Raw genomic sequence first — 24,267 nt, 5'->3', positions numbered from 1 at the left:
GTGTGATTTTCCAAAGGCGGTGGTGCAGTTTCATATATTACCTGCGCTTTCACGATAAATGTGAGAGGGAACATAGTTTTCATAGTTTGACCACATTAGCAGCAAACAAAGCAAAACCCAATCTTTTTAGGGTGCTAGCCTTAGACTTCCCAGGCTGTATTATTCTTGGGATCGTGCTTCGCCCTCCCCCCTATACCCTTGGGTGTCATTACATAAACTATGTGTTACATCAGAAAACAAAAAAATGCTAATATTCTCCTAACTTGCAAAAGCACACATTCTGTTGCTACTGCGTTGTATATAAATTAGTGATCTCCAAGTTATACAGTTTGAAACCAGGCCCCAGGATGCAGCTAGACAAGAGCACACCACCGCCGCCTCCCCTCCTTCTGGACATGAGAGCACAGCTGCTGAGCTTTACTTGGCATTAGTCATGCAGAGGGATATAGAGGCTTCCAGGTGTTTTGAAAAGGCCTGCTTCTGCAAAGCTAGTCTTCCCCAGTTTACAAACAGCCCTCAATGCATTACTGAGCACTCTCCAAGAGATCCGGTGCCTCGTAACATGATGCCACCCATGTGGGGTGTGTAGCTTCAAACGACTCAATAGCCCTGGGAAAAAGAGTGATGGTACAAAAAAAAGGATATGTATACACTGCATATATATATATATATATATACTAAAATCAGACACTAAGGTCTATTAAAGTTACAGGAAAGCATTGAATTCTAGCTCAGAGCTGCGTTTGATGTTGCGATACTGTGTGTATGCCTGTGTTGCATGCAATATTTATACAGGAAACAAAGGAAAGCCAGCTCTGAAATGGTATCCCATCATACACACTGAAGAAAGTCAGGGAATGTGATTGTGTTTCTTTCCGTTATATATTGGGTATATATTTTCCCTTCCAGATTTATGAAATGTAAAAAATTTTGTATGGATGCAAAATAAATCTTAAATAGATATAGTTTTCATATGAAGCAACATGAATTAACACATACACATCCACACTGTACACCGATCAGCCATAACATTATGACCACCTGCCTAATATAGTGTAGGTCCCAAAACAGCCCTGACCCATCGAGGCATGGACTCCACTAGACCTCTGAAGGTGTGCTGTGGTATCTGGCACCAAGACGTTAGCAGCAGATCCTTTAAGTCCTGTAAGTTGTGAGGTGGGGCCTCCATGGATCGGACTTGTTTGGCCAGCACATCCCACAGATGCTCGATTGGATTGAGATCTGGGGAGTTTGGAGGCCAAGTCAACACCTTGAACTCGTGATTCATAGCATACCAGGCCACCTTCTTCCATTCCTCTGTGGTCCAGTTCTGATGCTCACGTGCCCATTGTAGGCGCTTTCGGCAGTGGATAGGGGTCAGCATGGGCACCCTGACTGGTCTGCGGCTACGCAGCCCCATACGCAACAAACTGCGATGCACTGTGTGTTCTGACAACTTTCTACCAGAACCAGCATTAACTTTTTCAGCAATTTGAACTACAGTAGCTCATCTGCTGGATCGAACCACACGGGCCAGCCTTCGCTGCCCATGTGCATCAATGAGCCTTGGCCGCCTATGACCCTGTCGCCGGTTCACCGCTTTTCCTTCCTTGGACCACTTTTGATAGGTACTGACCACTGCAGACTGGGAACACCCCACAAGAGCTGCAGTTTTGGAGATGCTCTGACCCAGTCGTCTAGCCATCACAATTTGGCCCTTGTCAAAGTCTCTCAGATCCTTATGCTTGCCCATCAACCTTGAGGACAAAATGTTCACTTGCTGCCTAATATATCCCACCCACTGACAGGTGCCATGATAATGAGATTATACAGTGTTATTCACTTCACCTCAGTGGTCATAATGTTATGGCTGATCGGTTGGGACAGGCGCTGGAGGCAACAATGCAATACTGCATTTAATGTATTCTTACACCTTAACAAGGCACGCTTACTGTTACAGTTATTTTATGAAGATTATTAATTGCGGGTGCTGTACAGAGAGTAGATTATAAAAAACAAATTTGCCTTTAAAGCTTTATAAGACTGAAGTTTTTTCAGCATAGAAGATTATTTCTGCATTACTTTTACTTTCCCCGTTCGCTCTGCACTTGCTCTGGGCCTGCGCAGCACTGGAGACCTTAACCTTTCCATCAAGTATCTTTCTCCCGTCCACCTCTCTCTCCTGTTATCGACTATCATTTCCTCTCTGGCAGGGGAACCATTTTCTGGGTCAGCGATCCCAACCACTTAAAAGAGACTTCATTGATTGGGGTTTTATTGGTGGGCTCCTCAAGCGTGTCGCTCAGGTTTTTATGCACTGGAGAAGTGCGCTGGCGATTTACTCATTTGTGAGTTTCCTATAATATAATATGGACCAAAGACGAGTCTGCGACACTGAGGTGTAGTTTAAGCGCTCAGGTCGGATACGGCATCTCTTTGGCGTTGGACAGCATTCATACACACCGATTTGGAAAAAATAACTCAAGAAGTAATATAAAAGCTTTTAATTACCCGTTGATATTTACATTTGTTCTCACTGTTTAGGCAGTACCCCAGAACTTGGTCTCTAATCCTGTGTTAACAATTCTAACTTGTCAAAAAGAGGATAAAATTACATTGTTTTGTGACAGAAAGAACTTGTCTCTTTCTTTAAAATGCCTATATAAAATAAATACATTCCATGAACATTATGTTTTGCATATCATTATGCTGTTTTGATTATTATTATTCTTTAATTCTGTTTGTCTGTACTGTTGAACACTGAACTTTTTTAAAGCTGTCCTTTTAAAGTTGTTTCCAACTTTTATCCTAGACTAGTTTTTGCTAAACTGGCCAAACTATCCTATGCTATTTCATCTATTAAACAAACAAACAATGAAACTAAACAAAAACAAAAACAAAAAAAAACTGCACTGTGCAAAATGTAGTGGCCAGTGTAATAACATCTTCCCAAAAAAGGGCCAGATGAGGATAGGAGATGATGCATCAAGGTTTGTCATCGTCCTTGCTTGAAGGTACAGTATTTAAGAGAGATGATTGCACTCAAGTTACACAGTGGGAGCATGAGAAGATATTAATGCAGGATAATAACCTCACTGAACAGGATTGGCCCAGCCCCAGCCCGGGAAGGTGTCCTCACTGGCTTGTGTGAAATGGACAGCTCTCTCAGCAGCCATAATGGGATAGTGATCTCATGCTTTATAGGCCTCTGAATCACTCGCCTCATACAGATCAGAAACGCAGCACATCGCTGTGTCTTCACCCCACTGTAGGCAGGATCAGAGTCCGCAATGATAAGAACACTACTGTGAGCCCAGAAGAAGAACAAATGTGTTTCAGAGCAATTAATCATTTGGTCACATCAATCTACAGCATGTCATATATATATATAAATATCAGTCAATTTAATTGCTGTACTATTGTTATATATTGCACACGCTTTCCAGTAATGGCAGATTTATTTCTTTATGTTAAGAGAAAAAGACTAATTAGTGTGGATATATAATGCATCCTTTTCTGATGTTTCAGAGATTACTGGAGGGAGATGTTTTCAGAGCATGCAGTACTGCGTTATTGTCTTCTGTGGATCTGCTTTCAATAAAGCCTGTGGAACAGATTCAAGCGGAGGGCTCCACATGGTTGTGATTTAAATGACTCAGCGCCCTTTAACTCATGCCTGACTCTGCTGGGTGAGGGAAGTTGACTCTCTGGCCCTTGAAGGTAAGTGATGCTAAGGGTTAATGAGCAAAACAAAAGCCATGGCAATGTACTGGTACAGCTGCAGAGTGTTACCAAAAGTATTGGGACAACAAGTGACTGCCCAACAACAGCTAAAAACAAGCCTTCAGCACTGCTGCAATCCTGAGAGATGGCCAGAGGAAGACTGCACCACTATTCCCATCACGCGGTTTGCTGTGCGTGGATGAATTATAACACCTGCTTACTGTGGTTACCTTATTCCTATACATATCTCATGCCATCAACCACTCAGAGTCAATCCTTGCCAGCCCAGATAAGTATCAGGTACTGGGTAATTTAATTAATGAATGGAGTGGCACTGGCTTCCTGCCAATCTGTTAGAGATGTAGCTACTGTGTGGAGGTGAGCATTGTTACAGCAGCCTGATGAGGGGATTTACAAGCAGTGACAATGAAAACGACAGGTACTTCGTCCCACAAGATGTCACAGGGATCTGGAACAAACTACTGAGCCACATTGTCAGAGTGGACTCACTGGGAACCTTCAAAAAAATACTGGAGGTCTTTATACGATTGATTAGCTAAATTATCAACCAACAGACCAACTATACTTTGCAACAATTCTTAGATTCGTATTTATTTATTAATCTAGACTCAAGATTATTGACAGAAATGAAGACAGTAGATTTACTAATAAACACAGTTTTAATAAATGGTCAAAACCGAATGACTTCTGCTCAATGGTTTCTTTGACTGCTTTCAATGAATCTGATTGATTATGTGGCTTTTGATCTCCTCTCATCTCTCTTTGAGTTTCATGCAGCAAAGGAGCCTCAGCTATCCATTCAGTTACCCTAAATTATGTTGTGAAAAAACTAAAAGTGCCCTAGAGCTCAGATAACTTGACATGTAAGATCATGTCATCTGAGCTGATCCTTTGTGGAGAAACTCTGCACAAATGTGAGACATTTTTCACCTGAACTTGGTTGGTGGTTGTAATTTTTCAACATGTTATTACCAGGAGAACAGCTATTTATTTTTCATATTTGGTCTTATAGCCTTGCTTTTAAGGCTTAGAACTTGACCAACATAAACTGATGATGCAATGCAATGCTCAGTTTATGGTAAACAGAAAAAGATTGGCTCAGAAATATGAGCAATTGAAGGTGCTTAAAACAAAAATCTGAATGTGGTTCAAACTGCACTTTCAATCCAAACTGACTGAATTCAAACCCTAACCCAAAACCATCTGAACCCTAGAACATGACTTTAGTGCATTTAGCAGTTGACATAACATCCATGTGTGTGTTTCACTGTGGGTTCTGTGTGGCTTTAGAACACTGCAGAACCCCACACCCCTTCTGTAATTAGCAGCAAAGTTTATTTACAGTGTGACATCTCTGATGTCTCTGGGGCTTCTTCAGGGCAGTGCATGATGACTAAGCCTTACGCATCCTGTAGACCCCATGCTGTAGCAGTGCTGATCTAATTTACAGGGAACCACAATTACAGTGTTTAGATGCAAATGCATGTTATCTACAGGAAACATCAAAAGTGGCCAACCATCCCGAAAGAAAGTACATCTTAATTAATGTAAAGAAGATTTTTTTTGTTTTCTTTTTTCTTTAATTGGAAAAATGTCTGTATAATTGTTGTGGCACCCGAATCAGAAAAATCCACACCCATGCTTTCACTTCTTTCATGAACAACATCGGTGGCATTTGCAGGATTTGAGGTGATTCCAAAGTGGAACTGAGACGGCACCAAGCACCAGCCCCCAGCTCAGCCCCGAGACCAGGAAGAGAGGACATACAAATTGCGCAAGAGGCTAGGCAGGAAATGAAGAGGAGGTTAATTCAGTACTGAAGACAGAGGACACTTCATTTCAAAGAGATCTATCTGTGCATGGAATGAATTACCAAACTCAGCTCTAGATGCTGATTCATTGGAAAAAAAAAAAGAATGTTTAAATTTTTTTCCCCTTGATGAGCATCTACGATCAATAGGACAGCAACCAGATATGTGTGATGAGCCCACTGGCCTCCTCTTGATCAGAAGATCCCCATTGGTATGTTCTAAATTAACAGCTTTGCAAATGCACAGCTGAGAAACAGTGGGCCAGCTGAAGCATTGGAGAAACAGGGCTGGGGAATGGATGATTTTGGTCTCATCAAGAGATGCAGGAATGTGAAAAACCCTCAGCAGATTCGCTAGGAGGACGCACTCTACTTTTTTCATTCATTGCATTCAACTAAACACAATCTCCACTAACATTTATGTCTCCCTTTTGTACATTTGGATGGTATTTTCAGGGACCCACCGAGCTACAAAATACCTCCTTATGATAACGCAATGCTATCTCTGTCCATCTCTGTTGGTAATCTATTTTGCAAAATTAAACATCATTATCATTACAACTGCCCCACTCCCACCCACCCCAAACAGACTCACAAGTGTACTTAATTCCTTCACGTAAGACTATTCCCATGGTCTTGCTGTTGTGCAAATTCAGCTGGGACCTTCATGTGGATTGCATTCTGATCCTTTTTATGTTTTGAGAAGTGCTCTAAAAGTGTAGATTGCCTTGTTCTGTACTGAATAATTTCAGGCGGCACAAAGGAGAGGGGCAAACCTGATTTGGGGAACTGGGAACAAACAACAAGGAGGCTGACTGCAGCCAAGAAACTCTCTTCGCAGGTGTTAGGGGCATGCTTGTGGTGGCCGATTGTCCTCGAGATGCTGGTTGCCAACTTCTCCTGCCAAGTTGCACACAAACGGGCAGCCCAGCAACCACAGTGAGCCCTCAGATGTTGAATTACATGTCACAGGCTGCTCAACAACAACCATAACAACACGAACAACAAACAACACTGTTTGGAGAATTAAAAGTTTAAAACAAAATGCTAAATTACACTTTTTACATTTTTAAAGCATCCGACATTCTGATTTTGTTGTTGTTTTTCCCACCCTTTACAAATGATCTGAACTGGAAAGAAAATTGGTAACAGCACATTCATTGAGTTTGCCAAATGCTGGAAAACATGTGATCAGATCCCTTCTTACTCCCAAAACAGGATGTCCTGAGTTTTGCCAATGTGTCTGTAGACTACACCTCAGTCCATTTCTTCTTCTTCATCTTTAACCAACTACACACACAGCTAGACTAGAGTCTAATGTTTATTTTAATAACAGGGTCCCATACTCCCCCAGTCACACACAGATATCCCTTACAACAGACAACCTCAATCCAGTGAATGAAAGCACACATTGCACTCTCCCTTCACCCCCAAGGCGGACCGATTTGTGTTTGTTTTTTCAGGTGAGAATTATTAAGCAGGATGAAGGTCCAAAAGAAACCTTCCTCTGGGCTTTGGATCAGAGTCTGGATCTCAGTTCAGCACACAAAGCAGGTAAGGCCCAAAAGCAGACCACATATTGAACAGAGGATATGAGATAACAAGCCAGCCTATCAGGCACAGCTTACTTTCAGTACAAATATTTATTCACAGTCTGCTGAAGATTGTCTGAGGCCCTCCACACCCAGCTCCCTATTTGCAGGAAGTGTGTTCTTACTGGCAAATTTATTTCCATTCAATTGGTGCATAAGACTAAGCTGTGTTTTTTTAATTCATGTCAGACTGGCAATGTCCTGCGTTCCTTACAATAATCACTCTACCTTCATTTAGGTGCTTGGCCACCACCAGAAAGATTGGTTAAGGACAAACACCAGCCATGATGGCGTCACTTACAGCAATGGAGGGAAAACAAGCATTTCAATTATGCGGAATACAAGCATTCCACATGAACCAATTCTTTACAATTACAAGCTATTCAAGTTACCTTTCCTCCGAACTCTCAGACCTGAATCACATTCCCACCCATCTAGTGAAATATTTTGAAAATAGGCTCTTCTGCTTTCCTGCACTGCAGTATAAACACTCTCACCTCCACCGCCGGGTATACTGCTCAAAGGTGGAATGTGTCACTTGTTGTTTATCCTCTTCATACCACGATTGCTTAGCTCCTCTCAAACCACACTCCTGGTGACTGAAGTGCGCTTCAGTGAGGAAAGTGTGTGCTGTCTGAGCACTGTCGTGTGGGTGTGCTTCTTTGCTCAGGCCTGGGAAGAAGAGCCCTGTCTTACACACCACCCTACCTGACACTCGCAGCCAGGACAGGCGATCAGCAACAGTGGGGCGTTGTGCTGAGTGCGTTCTCATACGCTGGCATATTTCAAACCTTTGAGCCTTCACCAATTAAACCAATGCAGGAAAAAACAGAATTGTTTCTAATTAACTCATTCAGGTCATGCTTCACTTTACTTTAGAAGACTCTGCTCGCCCTGCAATAAAGTGACAAGCATTAGGATAATATTATTATTATTAACAACAACAACAACAACAACATAAGGAACTGAACTAAGATGCTAACAGAGTCAGATTTGCATCTGTATCTGCCCTGATCTGGATTGGGATGAGGTGCAATGAGTGGAGATGAGGGGGGGTGACATGGCTCAGCGATGTCCTGCAGGAGAGAGAGAGGTCAGAAGGGGGAGGTTCATTGGCAAGGTCCATTGTGCCGGAAAAATAAAGAAGGCCTGTGACTACCTCCCACCCACCCCTCCCATCTCTCCGAGTGACGATGTTAGAAGTTCTGGGAACAGGAAAAGGCCATTTGGCTCGAGACATGTGCCATTCTTTGATTGATCCTCCTCAGTCTTCCGGCTCACTCCCCTCAGGAAGTCCCCCCACTGTCCTCTCCGATACTCTATTACACCCTGCCCTTCCACTAGCCAGACCTGTTCAATGGCCCGCCCAGCTGTCACGGCGCAGCGTACACCGAGATCTCCCATGATCTCACTGGAATGAACAGACAGACATCTCCCTGAATGACAACATCTGATCTGAGAGCACGGGAAAGTCTTATTTTAAGCCTGAACTTGGAGCCTAGCAAACACCATTCGAAGCTAGATTCAGAAAGATATGCCACCAATTGAGTAGAATCACTATCCTTTTTTCTGGGGACTCTAGCCTAAACCTAGCCAGAACCAAAATGTAAATGTTTAGTTTTACCGATTACAATTGGTTTTAATTTCCATACATACAGTCAGTGACAAGAAGTAATAGTGTCCCATTGACAGCAAATTTTATTTTATATTTGTTTCTTTCCTAGAGGCACTTTTTTTGGGGCATCTAGTTATTTGGTCTTGTTATCAGTGCACTGTAAGCCAGAAGCTGATTTTAACTTAATGCAATAATGACTGATTTCATTTTTCCATGGTGGCGCACCTGGCACGGCGTTGCACTCCATGTGTTTAGCACACTCAGAAACACAACAGGCTCTCACTGTTACGCCAGGGCAAGCGCTCCAAACTTTCTGCACAGTCTGCGGCCATTCCTAAAAGACCTTTATGTTCAGTGTTATGGCAGACAACTGGGCCTGAACTAATCAGCCCTCCCATAGCACATCGCTCCCACAGAAAAAACCCAACCTCTAACCACTGTGCTCTAGAGCCAGGCTTGTGTGCGCAGCCAGCTATGATGAGCTTCCCACACCTCACAAGCAGAAACTGTAATAAATAGAGAATGCCAGTGGAAAATTAGACTGTTAACTATGACACCCTTTTCCATTGAACGCCAGCAACTGCACACCCCCCAGTTTATTTCTGAACAGTATACAAATAGGTAAGTACTTTGGCAGTGCAGGAGGAAAATAAGCATGTCATATCAGTTCAGTACGAAAAGAATACCACTCTCATCCCCGCTTTAGGGATACTTTTTTATATTTTCATGAAGCTTGCTGGACTGAGGAAAATGCTACATTCATGTCAGTTGTTTTTTTTTTCAAATCAGTACAGTGTTGGATCCCAGGGGAAATGCCTAACAAATGACTGAGCCTCACGCAGAGTTGCCCAGAAACTTTCATGAACACTTGACTGAGGGCGGCCCTGACACGACCAGAACTCAGTGCACCCCCCCATCCTTTCAGTGGCTCTGTATATTGAGTGCTTTGTGAGTGAGGACCTGCAGATGATGGATGAGCCTGCACGTGAGGTAGCAAACGAGTGCTCCTTCCCTACACCCTGATCGGAGATACTGTAAGCTGAATTCCCCCACCCCCAACCCGCATTGATTTCCTCTAATGCAAAGCATGCTCCACAGGACTAAGTACTGTAAAAGCTAATTAGCTGCTTTCCAGGCTAGAGCTCTTTGGAGACAAATCGTCCGTATAACGAATTAGCCCGGGAGAGAGCAGGGAAGAGGGGACCCTCTCTTTGTGCATTATAGTAACCGGCCTTCTCAACAAGGGGTTTGTGTGTCAGCATCATTATACACCGTGATCCAAAAGCCATCAGTGTATCTGTCACATTTTTTATTTGTTCGTTTATTGCATTTATAACTGTTGTACGCACTGGTCTATAACTTTATTATTATATTTTTTTGTTTGTTTTGTTATTAATACTGGATCATAGGCATGCATTACTGAACTTGCATGCCCCAGACTTCCGAAATGCACACGTCATGCATCCATTTGGGTTTACCCCTGTGGTTCATATCCCACATGTCTTTGAAGTGTTAGCACTGACAGGAGTTTCATGTGTCTTTATTGTTGGGCCACTGCTCACACCAGGCAGATATGGTTGCACTGAGTCTGTTTGAGGTGGACAATCTCTGGTAATGCTGTCCAGAGTTTTGTGAAATGCACCAGCCAGCAGGGATATACTTTGAGCAAGAGGCTGCTGGAGTCCAGTATGACTAATCAACTGTGTAGGGAGCACGCAAACAAGAACAGGAGAGATGGGATATCCTGGAGTTGACAAAGACAGGAGTTACATTGAATTCAAATCTGACAAGTCACTTTGAGCTTCCCTCCCGCCTTATACAAGACAACATGTTTTCCATTAGTGTCACCAAATGGATTCACACAGATAAATATATGTATATATCTTCCTCATTTTTAGAAAATAATAAAAGCTGTTCAGACATGACACTTTGCTAGCTGGCGTACACACACACTGACACCCCATCCATCACTCAGTCTTGATCAAATTGACAGCCACCTTCAGATTTGACAGTGCAGTGTAAGCCGGAGCATCGAGGTGGACTAAGTCTCTTCTGTGCTGGTTTGGGAAGGGAAGGGCAGTCTAGAATTGATCAGTCCCACCAGCCAGAGTTAACCATCAGGGGAAAAGCTCTTCCACGCTCTACTGGTCACAGAATAGCAGCAGGCAGGACTCTGAGGTATCATATTCCATTTCAAAGTTTAATGCAGTATACCAGGGTAGAGCTATAGTAAAGTGAAATCACACGGTATGTCACAGAGAAGGTTTGTAAACTGTTACATGGCAAAGCAAAGCAGGTGCAAGGGAGGACTGGGAGTCTGCCAAACTCCCAGGCCAATTTATTGTGGCAGTCGTCCATGCGACATATCAAAAAGACCCTTGTGTTGCATGCACTTCTACGTGTTGTATTGTACGGCGTTCTTGTGTAAAGTATTATATGTGGGTGGCTACAAAGACCGAGTGAAAGGAAGAGATTGAGATGCAGAAACAATGGCTCCTTTTTTGGTTGTTGTTGCTATTTAAGGTAGTTACTTAAAAAAAAAGTATTGTTAGGAAACTTTAAAATAAACACATTGAAATAAAAAAGCCTTACTGCCAGAAGAAACAGACATTTCAAAGGTTTATTTATGCCTCTTCAGACATTTAGGAAGTTGGATTGAAAACAGTGGATGGGTGTGTGTGCTTTACTTTAAATAGTTATGATACAAATTATGTAATAAAATATAAAATTATATTAGACATGATAAACAAGGAGGAACAAACAAACAAACAGTTGATGAATCTGATCTCGCGGGGGTGGTGGGGGCATAGAAGATTGTTTTACTGTAAACTCGAGCACCCATCGCACTGCAGATCAAATCCAAAGACCTGCAAAAGAGCCATGTATGCACGGGCTTGGATTACTATCCCCCCGAGAGAGGCTGCTCTGCTGCGGAGTCTTTTTAAGTGCCGCAAATGGGCAGTATGATCAGGCTATAATTTTTAATGGCAAGTAGTTTTATTCCCTCACAACGTCTGAAGGCCTTAAAGTGAGAGCGCAGCACGCAACAACACGCACCACAATAACAAAGACTGGGAAATAACCGTGTTTGTTGGTTTTCGTTGGGTTTTTATAGTTCAACACACCTATCTTATTTAAACATCTGCAGCTGAAAAATATCAGTGTGGAAAGCGGTTGCACAACATCAGTAATGATTACCTTTGGCGAACTTTAATGCTACCTCCCAATGTATACGAATAACGTGTAATTAATTCATTGTTCAGAGTAATACATTTTTTTAATATTATTAATCGGCATTTAACCGAATATGCTATAAATATGTATCTTTTTTTTTTTTCCATATCAGCTTAAAATGTGTTCAGTATGGACGTGTTAGCAATGAATGCGTATAAACTGTAGGCAATATTAAACTGGCAGTTTAAAATAAAATTGAAGCACATCGAGGATAATTTATTACAATCAATTTAATGTAATTAGTGGATTTCACACGCACGCACGCACACACAAAAGCCACGGATAATGTTTGTTTAAGTAAACTCGTCCTATATTAAAATTAAAACCCACAAATGTCCATGTGCGATGTTTCTTGAAATTGACCCCAAACTCATTATCAAGCTGGAATGTGCAATTCAGTCCAGTCAGCTTTTATCCAGATGGGACAGAGACTATGAGCGACTATAAGCCTTTAAAGCGTGCCGTGCATTTTATCTTTTGCGCCTGTCTTCACTTTCCCAAACTAATTGAAATGATTTGCATGTGTGGCATATTGAATTGATCAGTAATGTTAAAGCGTCATAAATCTTCCAGTTAAAAGACATGACCGTGACTTTTTGGTCTGTTCAGCACAACAATAAGCACACTCCATTCAAAGGCATGCGATCTGCTGCGGTATTACAGTATGAACTGCGGACTAACAGCTCACTCATTTATGTATTATAAAAATAATATCATATATTGAAAAATTACAAATCAGGCCGTTTGGCCAATCTTAACGGGAAATCGGCCTTTGTAGCCCAAGCAAACAAACACACTCCATAGCAACCTCCCGTGGAGAGATTATCGGCTAAAACAATATCCTGATCCGACGGGAATCGTCAGTGAGAATAGTTTTCAAATGGGACGGAGGCAACTTTACCAGCACAAATCACTGCTGGCGTCAAGACATTCATTACAATGGCCATGTGAGCATAAAGAGGCGAGGGGCTATTATAACAGACTGGTGCACTGGGGGGGAAACCACCGTGCTTTGAGATTTCGAGCACATAACTATTCCTTACTACAGTGTTTGTTTTCTTATTTCTACGCGTAATAGTAAAAATATATTGGAAAGTATAATTAACACATCTTCTGCCCCCACCCGCCAATGCAATAGCGCCTTCATGTAAAGATCTCCATTAAATATACTTAATACTTTGCAGCTAACACACAATGTTGTAGTAACGTAATATTGTTATCTGGGTTAGCAGGCTAAAAAAAGGTCTGAGAAAACAAAAGCAAAAAAACGTGCTCCGACGCGTCTGCGGGAATTCTACATCAGTGTGTCAGTCATTTACTTTACCGTTTTATTATTATTATTATTATTATTATTATTATTATTATTATTATTATTATTATTCCCCGTGCTTTCAGTGTATTGCATCATAGCAAAGTTATATAAAGAGCCTTTTTATTAAAATATAGCGAGGCCATTCCAATCCAGCATCTCCACGTCAGCACGTCAGTACTGTATCTACTGTGAAGAGGGTCATTAAATCTGTCCATGCGCTTCCGAAATAAATTACCCATCATGAATGAAACTTGGACTGTGGGGCCATACATGTGCATTAAATCCTTTAAGAAAACAAATAATTTCCTTAACTTAAAAAAAGAAACATACAATAATGAGTCTCCTAAAAAGGAAGCTGTTACAGGAGACTGGCTAACTGAAATTAAATCAATAAACAGAACTTCGACGCTGGGGTTGGGGTTTAGTGGATCTTTCCAAGTTTTTTTATGAATGAAAGTTTTTCTGTCTTTTTTTTGTGAATGAAAAACAACTGGGAGAACCTCGGATCAAAGCGCCGGGGGTCCCGGGCAGCCTGATTGGTTGCCGATGTTCCAGCTCCACCCGCGGTTGCTATGGCCCCCGAATGTCCCGCCGCTGATTGGTTGGCGGGAGAGCCGAGATTTCATTCACAAAAGTCAGGTCATTCATTTCAACAAAGGGGAAGAAATCCGAGCCCTTGAAAGAGGAAATCCACCAATCGACGCCCCCCCTGGGCAAACAACTGTCTGAAAGCAAGAAAAACAGGTCCTTTCCATATCAACACTCAAGTCTGGAAAGAGTTTAAATCATCATTATTATTCTGCAGATAAAAAAATAAAAAATACATAGGTAACACATGCAAGTAGGAAACTTTGCACTGTAAATTAAGATAACATTGCAACGTTATAAAGAATGAAGGTGAGACATTCCAAGGTTTATTTATTTATTTAGTTGTTTGTTTATTTATTTATTTATTTAATGTAACATTTTGCCTGCAATCTTTTTCCAACAGCATTGCTTGGTCTGAACTAAGGAAAATGATCTATTTCGGGGGCTGGGGGAGGGAGGTAAGGGGGAGGGGAAGGGAGAAAACAAGGAAAAAATAAAGATTTCCAGTTGTAACGACTTTCAGAGCTGTATTAATTTCAAAGGGAAATGGGGGAACATCGAATTGATTAGAAAGAATAACTAAAAAAGTGGTTTCCATTTTGTGGTGGTGAGAAAAAACAGTGGGCGTAGTTCAGATACTTTTAAAATGGTGTGGGTTGCGTGGGGGGCAGCAAAATATCTACATGTAAAAAATGTGAACAAATATACATTTCTATATGTATAAGTCAAAAGCACACAACAATGTAATCTTAAACAGACTGGGACGCAATCTTCTTGATACTTTTATATTTTAATTTCGAGAAGGAAGGTGGGCTTAGGAATCCATGCAGTCAAGAACATTTCGTTTTAGTTTTCATTTTATTTGACAAACTTAAGCTGGGGGATATACGAAGTTAAAAACATGCAAAGGGGGGGTCAATAGTACGCGCAAACTACAGCAGAGTGGAGGGGGGCTGTCCGGGCAGTAATCGCTGGCTCTGCCTTGCCTGCTTCGTTGCATTTTTTTTTTTTTTTGTGAATGGAGCTCATTATGCATGCAGCTTTCTCGCCTCTTCATTCACAACTGCCTCTGTCTCTCTCCCCCGTCCAGGCTGCGTGGATTTGACACAACAACACAGCCTAAATGACCACAAACGGTTAACAGATGGATTATAAAATGGATGCATATTTGGACCAGCAAGTGCCTTATACTTTAGCAAAGGTAAGGGTGTGTTTTTGGTTGTTTTAGTCCTGCTCGCTGGCGTGCTCGCTCTTTCCCCAGGATCGCAGCTGCACGGGCTGTTGTGGAGCGACCGCCGCCGAAACGAACAGCGAAACTATTTGTTTGCAATCTTCCATCTAGATACACAACACCTAGATGTGTGTCGTAGTGGTGTTTTGGATAGAAGATTGTTACTAAAATATCACGATTGGATTTTTAAAACGCCTTTTGGCTGTTTTTCTGATGCCACCGGATCTAGATTTTAAATATTTCCAACTACAGAATACAAACTGAAACTGTGAAAGATGCTTGGAAAACTCGAAGCATCAGTAATCAGTGTAGAAATAACACGTTTGTATATATATATATATATATATATATATATATATATATATATATATATATATATATATATATATATATATATATATATATATATTAACGTAGTTCCAAAAACAACAATATATTTTTTTACCCGAGACTATTAACATCACTTTTAAGTGAAATAGAGTGAATTTTAATTAATTTGTATCGTGACACACGCTTTCAAAGTTTTTTTTAATTATTATTATTAATAATATGATTGACAATATTAAATATAATAACAATCATTAGTAGTAAAGCACATATATACTAGTATGACTTTTCGTTTCATTTTGAGTCTGTTTACATATGTAATTTTCCAGTGATCTCATGGTTTCTGTGTCCGCTGTTATTTTGCAGAAGTCGCAAGGAAATGGGCCCGTAAACAGACCGCTGATGGCCACCAAAAGGAAATACATGGACACGGAATTGCCCCCTCAGGAATCTGAAGGTACGAGTCCCTACAGTGGAGAAGCAGCAGCTCGACAGATGGAGCAGCCCGGCTCCTGCAGAAATGCCATTTGACAAGCAATCGGCATTTAACACCAGTCCGAGCGCGTCAATCCCGGCGCCCCAGTGAAGGGCCGCGCTGTGGCCCCAGTGAGGGGCCGCATTGGGTCCCAAGTGCCGCGCTGTGTTTGATGTACCTCTGCTGCTCCTGTTCATTTCTCTGTTCATTTCTCTCTCCCCTCTGTAGACCTCTTTCAGGATTTAAGCCAACTCCAGGAGACGTGGCTCACAGAAGGTGAGGATGCGATTTCATTTGGTTATTTACTTGCTTACTTGATGGTTGGTATATGTACGCTAACCCAGGCGGTTTATAGTACAAGCAACTCGATCATTTGCTGCAATTGCTACAATTGCTGCCACAGGGTGACTGTAAATCCAGCTGTCCCGTAGCACTCTGCGCTTCTGTGAATCTTTGCAAGTGTGATTGCTGATCGTACACTAGGTGTAAGTGCCCCTGAAAAGCACTGAAAGCTCATGCTCTTAAGTGGCTTGTTGTTCACTTTTGCGTTGCTTTAGCATTAATAATTATGTTGTTGCTAAGATATTTGACAAACCTGTGGCAGACAATACTAATACTACAACTAATAATAATATATATACAGCTCTGGAAAAAATTAAGAGACCACTCAAAGTTCAGAAATTAATGTTAAGTGGTCTCTTAATTTTTTCCAGAGCTGTATATAGCTATTTGTCTAAAATTGCTCAAATTGATTTTTAAATTAAATGCTTTAGGAACAGGAGGGGAGGAAAGAGTGTGAAGTTCAACTGGCCTGCTGTGAATCATAAACTGATAGAATTAAACAGACTGGCAAAGTGGACTGGAATGATGTAGGGAATATAACCATCTTATATTATAGGCTGGTAGACGTGGCAGTAAGATCAGTGGTTGAGAGTGAATAGTCTCCTGTTTTTTCTTTCTACATGCCCTAATCACTAACTGATATGTATTGGTTGCTGCAAATGAAATATTCACTTTGGAAAAAAATAAAATAAAAATAATGCTTCAATAAAGCAGCACCAGCAATAAGGGGACTTGGAGCCTGCACAGGTTGAGCCCGCTAGATGCTGAATAGTGTACTGTTCTGCTTCATGGTACTCTGTATTGTGCTATGTTTCACTCAAGTGTGTTGCTGTTAAACCACATATGCCATTTTACACTACGGCATGTTAAAGCCAATGGTGTAATTGTAATTTTTAAATTCGAGTAGCACTGGATTAGGGCTTCAACCAACTGAATAATACTAATTTAGACTAAGTGAGGAAAAACTGAGTTACTGAGCTCAAAACCAAAGACGTTACATCTCTGGAGGTTTCAATGTCAAGCTGTCCAGGGGGAGAGTTAGGGGTCACAGGGAGATACAGAGGGATGAGCATGCAGCAGTATTCAAAACAGTATTCTAATTGTACCTTGAAAACACAAGGTACAATTAGATCTCTATCCAGGGTTATTTGCTTGATGTATGACTCGCTGTAATTTCTCAGAATATTCAAAAGGGCAGTGGGTGGGGTTGGGGGGGTTGGGGGGGGGGGGGGGGGGGTGTACACACTTCTTATTTTTTTTAATACAGAATGTCCTCTGAGGAAAGAACAAGCGTAGTGACATTAAAACTGTCCCTTGATAATTTAATGTATTTGTTTACACAGCTAAATGATCCTTATTACACCACTGATCACCAAGTAAATCCTATTATCCTTTTAATATTATGTCTGAGAAATCTGGTCCCCTAGTGGTCAGGTGTGCACAAAGAAAATCCATGGTAATCCATTAATTATTGAGCTGAATTTGGCCTGATTGTACAAGCTTGGGATGTTGTGGGCAATACCACACAAGACTGAATTCATGCAATTCACAATATCCCGGAAGGTTACTGACAAACTCAACCCAAAGGATGACTTCAATTCTAACAAGAAACTTACACTAGGTGCATTTAGGCCTGAAAAGAGAGAGCACACCTTTATACAAAGAGTTGTAGTGGTCTGGAACACTATTGCAGCCCTGTTCTTAAGTAGACGCTCTGGGTTCCTTTGAGAAACAGATGGGTATTCTGAGATCTGGGAGCTGCTGGAAATTAAACTTGCGAGATGGACCAAAGGGCTTCCTCTCATTAGTAAACACTCTTATGATCTGACTCATCTGAGGGTTTAAAATTAACAGTAATGAAACGTGCAATCGGAGTCTGTGTCTGGCATAGTTAGGAAAGATGGGCATGGTATTGTAGTCTGAACAGGATCCTCAGACCTCTCCTTTCAGAAGTCTGCAGCTCTTTCATGCAGTATTAAACCATAATAAACTCACAAATGGAAAAAGGAAAAAGGTGAGAAAATGTAAAGACACTTATTCTGGATCTATAATAAATGCCTAATATTAATTTCAGCTCTTTTGGTTGAACAGGGTGCAGTCTGGCTTTTACAAGACTGGTGTAGAGAAAGTGTACCTTCAAACCCTCAAATGGTAAATAAATGATACATGGAATTAAGACCCAACTAGAAAGGAAGATAGAAAATGATCAAAATGTCTTGGCTTAGTAGTGGTGTAATCTGTTTTTCTTTGAAAGAATTAGAGTGTGCGTGTGTGTGCGGGAGGGGGGACTAAGTTTAGCGAAGCTGTAAATGCTTTGTGAAAATGGCCCTTGTTTCCTGTTGGTTTAATTAAAGATTTTATTACCGTGTGCCAGCGGTTAGGGATGATTCAGCAGCAGTGTAAACATAGGCAAGGGGCCCTTTCCCAGTCAATGGAAAAGTAAAGGGGGCAGGACTTTTTTTCTTTCATTCTTTCTTCCACATAAAGAGGACAGATCTCAATGGATATGTGGACCTGTTGTGTCTTGTTTAGTTTTTTTTTTAAGATGTATGTATATATATATATATATATATATATATATATATATATATATATACACATTTATGACAGTAGCTTCCGAGCTCCCCTTAGGATCTCCTGAGCAAAAGTCATTCAAGGTACTTCCAGAAAAAAGGCAGCAACACAAACACACACACACACACTTGCACTGACTTGAATTATAATACCTGCTACGTTGTTTCTCCTGAAGCCAAACCACAAATGCAGCCTGGATTCAGCACACAGGTTGTGTTGAAGTCAAGAGCAAAGGAAATGTATATTTTTATAGATTATGATCGTGTTTTTAATTGAATCAAACACCTTCAGTCTGAGGCAAGTTTAAGCAAGCAAAGTGATTAATTACAGTGCTTGAGAGATATGGCACGCCCAGTGTTGGCTTGGCTCTTATTGAAGGGCTTAGCTTTTCTTTTTTCATTATTCTTTCAGTCCCTTAGGGGAGACTGTACAGAGAGGTCATGGTATTGTCAGATTGCTGCCGAGTGTTTAAGTCACATGCAGTAGAGATGTGGCAAATCTATAGAAGGGGTGACTGGCAGTTTCCCTACAGGTGGGCATCACTGGCACCACCGATGCTGGGCTGGAGCTGTGGTTCCCACTTGTATTTTTTGGTTTTACGGTAGTGGGATTTGAACTCTTTCCCTCAATTGTGTGAATTAACAATATTTATACTGAATAAGGTTGGCTCTGTGGATAACCATAATGAGCAGCTTTGGGTCCCCAGCTGAGAAAATCTGAGAATCCACTGTCTAAAAGCATTGTTATTTAAACCTAATCCAGTATGTTGATAGCTCTTTTAAAACCTTCCCTGTGTTATACCTGGGAAAGGGATTAAACGGGTCCATCGGAATGCAGATTAACTAATTAGTCCTGCTTGAATGAAAACTAGAAGCACTCTGGCCCTCAAGGTCTGAATCAGAAGAAGACTGGTCCAAAGTCTGAGATGGAAGAAAGGGTATATGAGTTTGGATTGTTGTTTTACAAGATGTTGTGTTTTTTTTTTTTAAATCAGACATTTTATATTGCTTTTACAGCTACATGAGGGGTCACCCTGCGGGGTCTGGTTGATACGTCAGGTGGATGTGAAGCGAGAAATGAGTTCATTTTAAGGGTTGGCCCTGCTGTCGCTGGCCTGTTGGTTGTGATGACTCTGGCTGCCGAGTGGCTGATCTGTTTACTGGTTCCTGTGGGCTGGAGACAGAGTGCAGAGAGAGGTCTGGTCAGGGCAACCTTACAACACATTTGCTATGCCAGTGCAAATAAATAAATAGACATTCGTTTTTTTTTTTCTTTGTTTAAAGTAATGCACACTTCTAATCAAAGAGCAAAATTAAACCAAGCCCACAACCTCTGCACTATTGTCTAATGAATGCAATTGCTAAATGTTTGCTTCTTGAGTTTACTTTTATTGAAATGTAGTCCCTAAGTGAAATGTAATTAGGCTTAGGTACAAAAAACAAAACAAATGAAAATACCAAGTTATGGGCTGAGATCGGTTTGGCAAGTCTGGCATGTATTTTGTGATTTATTTATAAATACAAGGGTTGGTGGCTTGCCAAAGTGATGCTATCTACAGCTTGTTGTCTATAACAGTTTTTAATCTGATGGCAGAAATGCTGTACTGCGAGGGTGTGTTATCTCTCAGATATCGTCTGATCACATTGGATTCGCTTACAAACACATACCATAACATTTGCCTGAGACTTGTTCCATATGAATTCCTCGAAAATTCCATGAAAAATATCATTTTTATATCCTCCACCTCTTTATCAAATGAACTTTTTTATTTTTAGCGTGAGCGTATTTAGTACTGGACATATTTCAACGACTTCCTGTTTTTTGGTAGGGCTCCAGAAGGGGATTTTTATTTCATTTTTTGCAGTTCTCTCTGTGGCCTTTTCTCTGAAACTGTAGAGAAATATCCGGTGACTATTTATATATTTACATGAAAGACTAAGCGCTTCTGCCCATATATAAATAATAATAATGAAGAAAATAAAATAAAATACAGTGCAATTGCTGTGCAGAAATATTGCTTTCAACCTTAGTTCTGAGACACAACTCTAGCCAACTGGCTCTTTGGAGAGACGTTCCCAGGAAATGGCCTGGGAGACGGGCTTAGGCTAATTTGGCCGAGGGTACTGACACCCGTTCAACAATCCTGACTCCTGCACTGTGAGACAACAGCTCCCATTGTTGAGTTCAGACCCGGCTCAATGTCTAATGGCAGCCTGCGAGCCTCTGGGACCTTCATCAGCCTGTTGCGAGGTGAGATTACTGCAGAGGTTTAGGTTTCTTCTCGCATTGCTGTGTTTAGCAGCGCCTGTGAATAAACAACAGCTACAGCCTCAGGGTAGACAAGGCCTTTTGCTCGTCACTGGGGTTGTGTATCTCGAAGTTTTGCTTTGTGCTTTTGCCCATTTGGTTTATTTATTTATTTATTGATTGAGTTTTTTGTTTCAATTTAAGCTTTCTTGCATTTCCACCGGACAAACCTATGAACCCTACAGCCACCTTCCCCCACCCCCCTCCCCATCTTGAATTGATCAAATGAGTTTGTGCTTTGTTTTACTTGTGAAAACAGTTATATAATAAAATAAAATAAGTTAAATAATTTTCAGGGCAGATCTCAGAGTATATAAATCTTGATAAAGAATGACAGCTGACACCCCCAGCTCATTTAAATACATAAATCAAATAAATTAGCTTTTTCTAGGATTTTGTTTCTACTTACCTATATCGGTCTGAGACATTAACTTCTCCAGTGGTTAAAAATTAATTGCACTTGGACAATGAGTCCAGGTAAAGTGACAAGTAGAAGATGCAGTTCATACTAACATATGCTCTACTGAGTGTTCGAACTGCATCTTCTACTTGTCACTTTACCTGGACTCATTTCAGCTGTGAAGTTCAAGTACTAATGGAGGCCAGATGGCCCAGTCATTGAGAACACTGTCTGTTTCTTTTACCTGCAGGAGCATGGGTGGGCAAACAGACCAGGGAGAGAATGAAAAATATAATAACCGTAAAATCAGCCAATTTGAAATGAATTTCAGAAAATGTAAATCTCCATCTCATTATTATTATTATTATTATTATTATTATTATTATTATTATTATTATTATTATTATTATTATTATTATAAAACATCTAATACAGATTTATTGATCATTAACTAAAGTATGATGTAATACCCTTGATAATTGGACTTCATACCCCTGACAGCACAGATTATTGTAATAGATCGCCATTTGTTTTCTGCTACCTGAATAACAAATAATGACATAAGCAAGCACAGTAGAAAGGAAGATTCCCAGAGCCTGAATTACAGTGTGGGCCTGAGAAACTCACACCCCATTGTTTTGTGCAGCTGCTTGAGGCGACAGCAGCTACTTCCGCGGGCTAGACAGGTCCAGAGCTCGTCACTGGGTTGTGCATCTCGACGTGTACCATTTGAATCTTTTTAAATGTTTTTGTTTGTTGTTGTTGGAGAATTAAGAGGCCCCTCATTTGCATTTTGCAAAACATCTCTGCACAATAAGCCGTAAAACCACACGCTATATCTAGCCTGCTGTATTTGCATAACAGATAAACCGTTCTATCAAGTGCTGAGTGGGGCTGCAGTGCAGAGCTGAACTCCACCCCCCGAGACAGGAACCCAAGCTGTCTGGATGTACCTGTGCAGGCAGGGCAGGGCAGATTACACTGCAACACACTCTTTGTCCTCCACAATGTGGGATCGTGAGGCATTTACAGTACTGTGTAGCAGTGTCACTCTACAAATAACAGGAAAACATATATAAATATATATTCAATAACCATGTTCAACTCTGATGCGCTAATATTTTCATTATTAAATGGTTTTATACTCAGCTTTTTATCTAAGATGCACCTTCAATTCTGAGATAACAAAAGCTGATTGACAATCTTTATATTTATATAGGCTACTTAAGATAGTAAAATAGATATTAATAATCCACATTATCTGATGGGTATAGTGCACAGTTAAATTATTTATCTAATTTGTTCCTTTTTAATTTAAATACTGAATTTACCAGACCCCACAATTATTTTGAGGGGTTAATTTCAGTAAACTGCTAAAAATTAAAATGCAGAGTGGATTTTTATAACCAGGGTTAAACAAATACATAAATAGCGGACTTGAGGAAAAACTGAATTTGTGCACAAACTAAACAAAACATACCAAATTAGGCGGGTGTATTAATAGCAGAGCCGATGACAGGAAGCAACGCTATTTTAATTTTCAGTTTGATTTGTGTTTGTGTACTCCATCCTGCTCTACCTCTGGTCATTTCCTTTTGCTCAGGTGTGGCTGTTTGTCACTTCATCGGCAAAGGAAGCTGAAAAGTCACTTTATCACCAAGCGTTTTTTACCCCTCTGGGATATATCTTATTTGTTTGTTTTATTTATTTTGAGCAATAACTTCCCTCACACATTAAAGTGAAAAGCTTGTCTGAGAGGTGTTGAAAGCAGAAAATCAAACTGCTAAAACACAACAACAAAAAAAACAGATTTAACACCAGTCCCTCACAGTGCGCATGTGTATCTGTGCAGGTGTCACATTAATCTAGTGTAACCCTCTAAAAAGGTCAACATTAGGGTGTGACGAAGACATGACTCAATCACAGGTTTTGGGCCCATTGAAGAAAATCTGACAAAGAGGTTTCGCACTACATCTCCTACAATCAAACTAACAGTTATTTGAACAATGTTTTGTACAGGCTACGGTAAGCAGGGCAAGAAAAAACTTCAGTGCATTCAAATCTTATTTTGTTTAATCTGTTGGCGATTCTACTGGATTCTTCCACCAGTACAAATATGTACAAAATGTCCCTACTTTTGAAGGGGAGAATATATTAAGAGTAATATATATTTTCCTTCCTGCAATATCAGAACATTTTGGCTATGTAAACAACAATACTTATTAGTCTACATAGTTCTGCCATCCGTCATACTGTGTTTGTTTGTCTTGGCAAGTTTCCGAACCAGACCATTTAATTTTATTTTATTGGTGTACATCCTATTTTGTGTCCTCTTAGTGACACTTTGCCCTAATTTGTATTTGTGACTTTTTGTTTTGTTTTATTTTGTGTTAGAAGGAACCATAACAAATGTGCCCAAGCAGGAATGTTCGGAAACAGGGTCAGGGGAGACTTATTTGAGCGTTACAAAGGCTTACCTGAGGGCATGTTGCTGGTGCTCTGAGCTGGTACACCGTGTTTGCTGACAGGATAGTAAAGGCAGGTCTTTGAGCAGCTGTCCGTAAAAGTGTTTGTAGTAGGGCTAGTGCGTAGGAGGGGGGCCCAGACTGTTTACCTTGGCTGTGCTGAAATGAATATCAACACAGAACAATACAGAACGCAGCAGCAATCCCTCTGGTGAATCTCAATCAGCTTAAGCCCCCCCCCACACACAAAC

The 24,267-nt window shown here is 40.8% G+C and overlaps 1 protein-coding gene across 2 annotated transcripts in view; it reads left to right on the top strand.

Annotated features, from left to right (window-relative positions):
* The first annotated feature begins 14,031 nt into the window (after positions 1 to 14,031).
* Positions 14,032 to 24,267, top strand: part of etv4 (ETS variant transcription factor 4) — a 32,883-nt gene continuing 22,647 nt past the window's right edge. The window contains exons 1-4 of one of the 2 annotated variants that reach the window (XM_066698663.1): positions 14,032 to 14,204; positions 14,986 to 15,096; positions 15,820 to 15,910; positions 16,157 to 16,204. In XM_066698663.1, coding sequence (XP_066554760.1) covers positions 15,040 to 15,096; positions 15,820 to 15,910; positions 16,157 to 16,204 — 196 coding nt within the window. In that variant the 5' untranslated portion in view covers positions 14,032 to 14,204; positions 14,986 to 15,039. Of the gene's footprint in view, positions 14,205 to 14,856; positions 15,097 to 15,819; positions 15,911 to 16,156; positions 16,205 to 24,267 lie in introns of those variants that run through there. The other variant, XM_066698664.1, reaches the window with a different exon arrangement.

Source organism: Amia ocellicauda, chromosome 3 (assembly GCF_036373705.1).
Source record: "Amia ocellicauda isolate fAmiCal2 chromosome 3, fAmiCal2.hap1, whole genome shotgun sequence".
In the NCBI taxonomy this organism is placed as follows: Eukaryota; Metazoa; Chordata; class Actinopteri; order Amiiformes; family Amiidae; genus Amia; species Amia ocellicauda.
The sequence above is the reverse complement of the archived record's forward strand: the minus strand, read 5'-3'. Positions and strand labels throughout refer to the sequence as shown.